The sequence below is a fragment of the Cebus imitator genome, unplaced genomic scaffold (genome assembly GCF_001604975.1).
Source record: "Cebus imitator isolate Cc_AM_T3 unplaced genomic scaffold, Cebus_imitator-1.0 Scaffold170, whole genome shotgun sequence".
NCBI classification, from domain to species: domain Eukaryota; kingdom Metazoa; phylum Chordata; class Mammalia; order Primates; family Cebidae; genus Cebus; species Cebus imitator.
In genome coordinates this window covers 2,030,709-2,040,264 of record NW_016107485.1, presented here as the reverse complement: position 1 = coordinate 2,040,264, position 9,556 = coordinate 2,030,709, and the positions used below count along the sequence as shown (strand labels likewise).

General features: G+C 52.2%; 2 protein-coding genes across 7 annotated transcripts in view; one reads left to right on the top strand and one right to left on the bottom strand.

Moving 5' to 3' along the window:
• Positions 1 to 9,556, bottom strand: part of THTPA (thiamine triphosphatase) — a 49,626-nt gene that overhangs the window by 20,758 nt on the left and 19,312 nt on the right. The gene's annotated exons all lie outside the window — the stretch shown is intronic.
• Positions 1 to 9,556, top strand: part of ZFHX2 (zinc finger homeobox 2) — a 38,247-nt gene that overhangs the window by 17,081 nt on the left and 11,610 nt on the right. The window contains exons 3-4 of the mRNA XM_017544630.2: positions 5,887 to 7,973; positions 8,173 to 8,690. Coding sequence (XP_017400119.1) covers positions 5,936 to 7,973; positions 8,173 to 8,690 — 2,556 coding nt within the window. The 5' untranslated portion in view covers positions 5,887 to 5,935. The remainder of the gene's footprint in view (positions 1 to 5,886; positions 7,974 to 8,172; positions 8,691 to 9,556) is intronic.

Sequence of the window (9,556 nt, the reverse complement as noted above, 5' to 3'; positions counted from 1 at the left end):
AAAAAAAAAAAAAAAAAAGAAGGGGGTGAACAGAGGCCGGGTGTGGTGGCTCACACCTGTAATCCCAGCCTTTTGGGAGGTCAAGGTGGGTGGATCACCTCAGGTTAGGAGTTTGAGACCAGCCTGGCCAACATGGCGAAACCCCATCTCTGCTTAAAATACTAAAATTAGTTGGGTGTGGTGGTGGGCGCCTGTAATACCAGCTACTCAGGAGGCTGAGGCAGGAGAATCACTTGAACTTGGGAGGCAGAGTTTGCAGTGAGTGGAGATCGTGCCATTGCACTCCAGCCTGGGTGACAGAGCGAGACTCTTGTCTTAAAAAAAAGTGGGGGTGGTGGTGAACAGAAAGAAAGTTGTCAGCCTCTGTGCAAACACTGCTCTACTCTATGATGGGAAACAGCCAAGAGAGAGGGAAAAAACTACCCTCATTGAACACCCAGTAAATGCACTTTACATATTACCTATTCTGGTCTTCACAACCGAGTCAGGAAAATATCATTATTCCCATTTTCCCAGATAAGGAGACTAAGGCTTCATAAGTAACTTCCCAAAGTTGCTAGTGAGTGGTGGAGCAAGGATTGAACCTGGCTCTCTCTGCATGGATCCAAAGCCCATGTTCTTCCATTGCCCTTAAAAATAAAGCTCATCTAGTTATAGTTTATTTGCTGTTTATATCAAACAATCTCCCTTACTAGGGGTACACATATCTCATCCTTCCTGTTCCTCTTCTCTCCATGGTCACCTTCTCTTGTAATCAACAGGTTGAGACAAAAAGGAGAGAAAGGTGAGGACAGGGAGAGTATATAAGCGTGAAATGCCTTAGGCAATTATTTAAGAGGAATAAATAAGAAAAAGGTCCTAAAAGTGGCTCTGAGTAAGGGAAAACGGGTAGATTAAACATTTAGAAAAGTGAAAGGCAAAACTGTTTGGAAGGCCAGACTCGGTGGTTCATGCCTGTAATCCCAGCAGTTTGGGAGGCCAAGGCGCGCAGATTGCTTTAGCCCAGTAATCTGAGACCAGCCTGGGCAACATGGTGAAGCCCCATCTTTACAAACGTTACCTGGGCATGGTGGCACATGCCTATAGTCCCAGCTACTGGGAGGGAGGCTGAGGTGTGAGGATCACCTAAGCCTGGGAGGCAGAGGCTGCAGTGAGACAAGATGGTGACACTGCATTCCAGCCTGGGAGACTGAGCAAGACCCTGTCCCCAAAAATAAAAAACTCAGAACTGTTTGGAAGGCCCTGAAGTGGAAATCATTGTATGCAAACTTGATGGTGCCCTGATAGACTTTGCTTGGAAAGCCTTTGCCATGGAGTTGGATTTGGAGAAAAGGGAGAGGAGAGGTTTTTTGTTTTTGTTTTTTTTTTTTTTTTTTTTTTTGGTGGGGTGTTAGGGAGGAAAAAGCCAGGCTGCATTAGTCCTACCCTCTCGTTGGTGATAGTCCCTCTGTAACCACTAGGGAGCAGTAGTGTGTCTTTTCCTCTCTTCATCAGCCAGAAGTGGGAGGGGGCTGTACCCATGGGAGTCCTGGTCTCGCTGGGGGATCAGAGGAAGCACACCTTGTCAGCTTTGCCTCCAGTTCTGCCCGTCAGCCTGAATCCACGACCTGGCTCCTCTTCAGCGAGGAGCAGATTCTCTCCTTTCTCACACTTCAGTTTTGTGGTTCTTCCTTTTGCCCATGCCCTTTGGCTCTTGTAATTCTCTGGTTCTTAAGTCTCACTGTGTTTCCCCTGTCTTGCTCAGTCAGAGCCTGCCTTTTCTGCTTTCCACCTGTGTTTCTGCAACTTTACATCTGAGCCTCTTATCTCTGTCTCGTCACATTTCTCTCTCGGTAGCTTTTTGGGTCCTAGTGTGTATCTTCCCACCTCCCATAGAAGAATATTTGCAGCTCAGTAATTATGACTGTGTATGTTTTTGTTTGTAGGGCATTAACTCCCAGGCTGAGTCTTGAACGTAGCACTTCCATCCTCCCTTTCTCATCCTGAGGAGTAAACAGAGACTTGGGTCTGGACAGAGAAAGAGGGCAATACCAAAAGGAAAAAATGTCTTCTATTTCTCCACACCTTTATCTCCATCGTCACCTTCGTCCCCTCCTCAGCCTTGTGAGGAAACAGTTCATTAGGGGAGGAGGGTGGAATGAAGGGGCAGCAGGGAGCTCCGGAGACTATGGGCCATTTTGGAGCTGCAAGATTCATCTCAGGGATGACTATACCCTCAGAACTCTCCACCCTCCCTTGGCTCCAGGCCTGCCTCCTCCCCTCCCCCTCAGTGGCAGCAGCCTTGTAATTTAAAGCTCTCTCTGTCGCCTCTAATGTGATCCTCTCGTTTTATTGACTCTCTCTGCCGTCTGTGGCGCCCCTTCACATCAATCTCCTCTCTAATCACGCTGCCGCCACAGCCTGCTGTCTCCCCTAACCCCTCCTTCGCAGAGGCCCCCCGGCCCTCGACTCTACCCAGGTCGTTCCTGGACTGTCCCAAACTCCACCCTACACCAGATCCACCTTCTTCCTCCTTTCTCCTCTTGCCTCCTTCGAGGCAGGAATGTCAGGGCCTTTCAGGGGTCGCCTTGTCCCTTTACCCACATGTGAGATGTGTCCCCAGGGATAAAGGATGCCCTTAGGAAGGCCGGGAACTAAAGGGGAAAATGGCAATGGGTGAGGATGAGCAACAATCTTGGCCTGGGGGTGGCAGGAGTGGGACGACTCTTCGGCCTGTCCATTTCTGCGCTGTCTCCAGTTCAAGGTAGGAAGGGCAAAGAAAGGGACCTAGAGATTCAGAGAGGGAAGGAAGGAAAGATGGAGGAGTAAAAATGCAATGAGGGGGAAAAAAAGTGAAAAAATAATTGCTGCAGCTAAAGGTTTGTAATAGTGGGTGATGGGAGAAGCTCTGAGAAGAAAAGGGGAGGAGGATTTGGGGTGGGGGGAGGATGAACTGAGGCAGAGATAAATTTGCAATTGAAATTCTTTCCTGAAGAGGAGGAGGGTTAGGTTGGGAGATGAGGAAGAGATTTGCAATTTTAAATAGCTGTCAACCTACCCTCGGCCGATTGGAATCTTACCTACAAGCTAGCCAAAAGCTAAGCTCCTTTGGTTTCTAGCTATTAATCAGCTGTGTCTTTTCCCAGTTCTAGGAAATAGATGCTTTGAGAGAGAATCTGGGAGTTACTACTGGATTTGGGTCTTAGGTCTGCCTAGCCCTACTCTAAGCTGTGATCTAGCGTTGTGAGTCAGGAGCCAGGAAGGAGCTGGTAGGTGCAGACAGGGTGAACTCTAGTGCTTGGGCTGGCTGGGAGTGAGCACCCACCCACCTGTGTTCAGCCTTTGGCGGCAGGGCCTACAACAGGGTCCCCTAGCCCAGAGTCAGTTATTCCCTCCAGGTGGGGAGGTGGAAGGGCATTGTGGCCCACCCTGTGGGTGACAACAGAATGGCAGACCCTCACAAACCAGCACCCTTACCCCTCACCCCCACCACAGATTCTGCAGGAGGAATACCTTTCTCACTCAGCTTCAGGACTTCTGCTTTCTGGTTATCTAGAAATCATCTCCCCTCAGTCCAATTCCTTCACTTCCCTTTTGGTTCTCCAACTCCCCCACCTCCCCATCCCTTCCACCCCTTTCCCAGGTGCTGATTTGCATTTTAATTAGCATGGTAATCCCACCCCACTCAGTGTTCCTTAATGGCTCTGACTTCGTGCCTGGCTAGACACCCCCAGGAGGAGGTAAGCAGGAATAGGGCCTTCATGCTGGGTGGGGCCAGACCAAGGACCCATTCCAAATAAAAAAATCTGAAGGTGAGGGTTAGAGGTAGCCCAGGAAAACAGAGACCATGCCACTTACCCCTTACCCGAAGCACTACCAGTTTAATCACTAGAGATCTGCTAATATGAGAGCTAGAGAGGATGTAGATGGGCCAACTGGGACCCTGGGGGAAGTTTAGGATAGTGAGGTATGGGAATTGGTGAGTTTGAGGGGGAGGTTCCTGATTTAAAAAAGGAAAAAGGATGGGAGACTTGGCACTTCTGTCAGCTGGGGGCAGCCCAGGAATCCTCATTTCATTCATTCTGTGTGTGTGTGTGTGTGCGTGTGTGTGTGTGAGGGAGAGAGAGAGAGAGCGAGAGAGAGAGATGGAGTTTCATTCTTGTTGCCCAGGCTGGAGTGTAATGGCGCAGTCCCAGTTCACTGCCACCTCCATCTCCCTGCGTCAAGCAGTTCTTCTGCCTCAGCCTCCCAGGTAGCTGGAATTATAAGTGCGCTAGCATGCCCAACTAATTTTTTTGTATTTTTAGTGGAGATGGGGTTTCACCATGTTAGCTAGGCTGGTCTCAAACTCCTGACCTCAGGTGATCTGCCTGCCTCGGCCTCCCAAAGTGCTGGGATTACAGGTGCGAGCCACCACGCCTGGCCTGGAATCCTCATTTCTAGTCCTTTGGAGTCTCGTTTTGCTTGTATTGTGTCTGAGGGACCGTCTAGCTGGGTGTAGTCTAGACCAAAGATCTGGGGTTTACTTAGTGCCTCATCAGTCATTTCTAGTTTCACCATCTTGGAGCTGTGTGACCCTTAGTAGCTTACCTAACCTGTTTCTTGGCTGCCCCATCTATAAAATAAGGTTGCCGTGAGATTAAATGAGATGATTAATATAAAGCATTTAACATAGTGCCAGGACCATGGTATATGCACCTTCATAATATAAAGCATTTAACATAGTGCCAGGACCATGGTATATGCACGTATATAGTAGTAATATAATAGTAATATTATTACTATTACTTATTGTTATCTCTCTCGGGAGGAGGAGACAACAGACTGTTATCTTTTAACTGACCAGAGAAGCTCCCATCTGTTCCACATGCTGTGACCAGAGATGGATCTGGAAGGCACTGGAGAGAAGCATGGTGCCTGTATGCCAGGGGAAATCAGTTGTGCCCTGTCTCTGGCAAGACTTAGGGAATTTACCTCATCAGGGTATGGAAAATCCAAGAGTCTTTCCTAGAATTCTGCCATTCAAAAGACACTTATTGACTGTGGCAGGCATTGTTTTCTATGCTAAAGGCAGAGCAATAACTAAAGCCCCCATCATTCTGGCCGCTGGATGCAGAGAAAATACATTGTAGGAGATAGCAGTGGAAATGAGAGGCCAATGTGGTGTCTGTTTTATTAGTTCAGGAAAGAGATGATAATGGGCTGCCTTCTGTGCTGCGTGCATTTCAGTAGGACCCAGGATGATGTTAGTGAAGGAGATAAATGGAGGCATTGACATGTTTTAGAAGTCGCTGTTGAACTGGATATGTCCAGTGGGTGAGGGCAAGAGAAATCTTTGGGTTTTTAGCCTAAGCAACTGGATGAATGTTGGTACCAACTTTTGAGATAGGAAAGATGGGGAGGAGCAGGTTCAGGGGACAAATAGAGTTCTAGGCCAGGCACGGTGGCTCACGCCTGTGATCCCAGCACTTTGGGAGGCCAAGTCAGGTGGATCATCTGAGGTCGGGAGTTTGAGACCAGCCTGACCAACATGGAGAAACACTGTCTCTATTAAAAATAACAAAAGTTGTCAGGCGTCGTGGCGCATGCCTGTAATCCCAGCTACTCAGGGGCTGAGGCAGGAGAATCACTTGAACCCGGAAGGCAGGGTTTGCAGTGAGCCGAGATCAAGCCACTGCACTCCAGTCTGGGCAACAGGAGCGAAGCTCCATCTCAAAAAATAAAGAGTTCTGATGTTGGACATACTATGTTTTGAAGCCTGTCAGACACTAAGTGAAATTTCAGGTTAGCAAAGTGGTTAAGTCTGGTGTTCAGGGAAGAGGATGGGGCAGGAGTATCCAGAGATCCAGCTGCCCGGCTGGGGTCCCTGCGGCCTCATAGCACTGCTCTCTTTGTGTCTCCCTGCAGGGTACTGGCTGTCACGCTGACATGAGCCCTCAGCACTCCTCCGTTGACCATGGCCACCCTTAATTCAGCCTCTACCACTGGCACCACCCCCTCCCCTGGGCACAATGCCCCGTCCCCGCCTCCGGACACCTCCTCCTCCAGCACCTCCTCTGGTCCTATCACCAAAGATCCTCCTGTTGCCCCCTCCACCTCTGAGAACATGAGGTCCTCAGAGCCAGGGGGACAGCCCCTGGAGGTGGGCTGTGGCCTTGTCCCACCAAAGGAGATTGGGAAGCCCCAAGAAGGGCCTGGCTGTGGTCACTTCTCACCAAATGACCTGGAGATGGAAAAGGACAAGGAGCAGGAGGAGGAAGAAGGGCTCCCTCCCGTGGATCTGAGCAACCACTTATTCTTCACAGCTGGAGGTGAGGCCTACCTGGTGGCCAAGCTGTCCCTGCCAGGTGGCAGTGAACTCCTGTTACCAAAGGGCTTCCCCTGGGGTGAGGTTGGCATCAAGGAAGAGCCCAGCCTGAACTTCCTTGCCCACCCACCCCCCTCACACCTTACTGCCCTTCACATCCAACATGGCTTTGACCCAATCCAAGGCTTTAGCTCTTCTGACCAAATTCTGTCCCATGATACCTCAGCACCATCTCCGGCTGCCTGTGAGGGAAGGCATGGAGCTTTCTGGAGCTACCAGCTGGCTCCAGACCCAGCCGGAGATCCCAAAGATGGCCCCGTGGGGAACAGTGGGGGCAACCACGTGGCAGTCTTCTGGCTCTGCCTTTTGTGCCGCCTGGGTTTCAGCAAGCCCCAGGCCTTTATGGGTCATACACAGTCTCATGGGGTGAAGCTAACCCCTGCCCAACATCAGGGCCTGTCAGGTAGCCCAGCTGTGCTCCAGGAGGGGGATGAAGGCTGCAAGGCCCTCATAAGCTTTCTGGAACCGAAACTCCCTGCTCGCCCCTCTTCTGACATACCCCTTGACAACAGCAGCACAGTGAACATGGAGGCGAATGTGGCCAAGACAGAGGATGGCCCCACTGAGGCAGACGTCCAGGCCCTTGTCCTCTTGGATGAAGAAGTCATGGCCCTCAGCCCACCCTCTCCACCCACAGCCACCTGGGACCCCAGCCAAACCCAAGCCAAAGAATCGCCAACAGCAGCAGGCGAGGCAGGGCCAGATTGGTTCCCCGAGGGGCAAGAAGAGGATGGAGGGCTCTGCCCCCCACTCAACCAAAGCTCACCCACCTCCAAGGAGGGGGGCACTTTCCCTGCCCCAGTGGGCTCCCCCGAAGACCCCAGTGACCCACCCCAGCCCTATCGCCTGGCTGATGACTACACCCCGGCCCCTGCAGCCTTCCAGGGCCTCAGCCTGTCCAGCCACATGTCCCTGCTCCACTCGCGCAACTCCTGTAAAACACTCAAGTGTCCCAAGTGCAACTGGCACTACAAGTACCAGCAGACCCTGGATGTGCACATGCGAGAGAAACACCCTGAGAGCAACAGTCACTGCAGCTACTGCAGTGCCGGGGGCGCCCACCCCCGCCTCGCTCGTGGAGAGAGCTACAACTGTGGCTACAAACCCTACCGCTGCGACGTCTGCAACTACTCCACCACCACCAAAGGCAACCTCAGCATCCATATGCAGTCTGACAAGCACCTGGCCAACCTGCAGGGCTTCCAAGCCGGCCCTGGTGGGCAAGGAAGTCCCCCAGAGGCATCACTCCCACCCTCTGCGGGAGACAAAGAGCCTAAGACCAAATCATCCTGGCAGTGTAAGGTGTGCAGCTACGAGACAAACATCTCCCGCAACCTGCGCATCCATATGACCTCTGAGAAGCACATGCAGAATGTCCTAATGCTGCACCAGGGGCTGCCGCTGGGCCTGCCACCTGGACTGGTGGGGCCAGGCCCTCCTCCCCCACCAGGGGCTGCCCCCACTAACCCCCCTGAACTCTTCCAGTACTTTGGGCCCCAGGCCCTAGGGCAGCCTCAGACTCCCTTGCCTGGCCCAGGGCTGAGGCCAGACAAACCCCTGGAAGCCCAGCTGCTTCTCAATGGTTTCCATCACCTTGGAGCACCTGCCCGCAAGTTCTCCACACCTGGTAAGCTTCTGAACTTCTTTCCTCTTCTCTCCTCCCCAGGGCCAAAACCCTATTCCTTGCTTTCTCCCAAGGAGCAACTCCCACTTAGGTAATCATAAGTCCCTCAGAGCACTGCCCCCTCATTAACCCACCTCCCCACATAGTGAACCAACCCTGTCCCATTTCTTTCTTGGGCCACTAATCTGTTTCTGTCCTCTAGCCCCTGGAAGCCTATCCCCTGATGCCCACCTGCCTCCAAGTCAGCTCCTGGGTTCCTCATCCGACAGCCTGCCCACCTCACCACCCCCAGATGATAGCCCGTCCCTGAAGGTGTTCCGCTGCCTAGTGTGCCAGGCCTTCAGCACAGACAGCCTGGAGCTGCTGCTCTACCACTGCAGCATAGGCCGGAGCCTCCCGGAAGCTGAATGGAAAGAGGTGGCTGGTGACACCCACCGCTGCAAACTTTGCTGCTATGGCACCCAGCTCAAGGCCAACTTCCAACTCCACCTCAAGACTGACAAACATGCTCAGAAGTACCAGCTGGCAGCCCACCTGCGGGAAGGGGGTGGGGCCGTAGGCACCCCTTCCCCACTGCCCCTGGGAGATGGGGCTCCTTATGGGTCCATCTCCCCGCTGCACCTGCGCTGCAACATCTGTGACTTTGAGTCCAACAGCAAGGAGAAGATGCAGCTGCATGCCAGGGGTGCAGCCCACGAAGAAAACAGCCAAATCTATAAGGTGAGGCTGGGTCAGGAAGGGCCACTGGACGAGGAGAAGGGAATGGGGATGGAGGAAAGAGATGCAGAATGAGAGAGTGATAGAAAAACCCAGGGTTACAAATGGAGAAAAAGGAAAGTATGCAGCAGGGTAACAAAGTGACAGACATGGAGAAAGAAACTAAAGGATAGTAGACTGACAAGTGAAACAGACTTTATTTGGCTCTTCTGGTGTTTGGCCCTGGAGGCAGGGTTGTGTCAGCTCAGTCTGTCATGTCACCAGAGGTTCAAGAGGATGGAACCAGACTCCATTCGCATGCTGGGAGGGAGTCCAGGAGTGGTAGGAAAAAGAGAAAAGGTTGCGAAGAGCAAGCAGTAATACTCAGGTGGCCACAGGAGGAAAAGAGGGAGTTTCGGGAGGAGGAGGTGAGGGGTGGTAGGGGGGCTGCTGCTAGTCAGTCTCTCTTGGGGGAGGCAAAGAATTCCCCTGAAGCTGGGTGTGGTGGCTCACGCCTGTAGTCCCAGCACTTTGGGAGGCCAAGGTGGGAGGATCACTTAAAGTTAGTAGTTCGAGACCAGCCTGGCCAACATGGTGAAACCCCATCTCTACCTAAAAAACAAAAATTAGCCAGGTGCGATGCACATGCCTGTAATCCCAGCTACTTGGGAGGCTGAGGCATGAAAATCACTGAACCCAGAAGATGGAGGTTGCAGTGAGTGAGATCATGCCACTGCACTCCAGCCTGGGCAACAGAGCAAGACTCTGTTCTCAAAAAAATATATATGTGGCCGGGCGCGGTGGCTCAAGCCTGTAATCCCAGCACTTTGGGAGGCCGAGGCGGGTGGATCACGAGGTCAAGAGATCGAGACCATCCTGGCCAACATGGT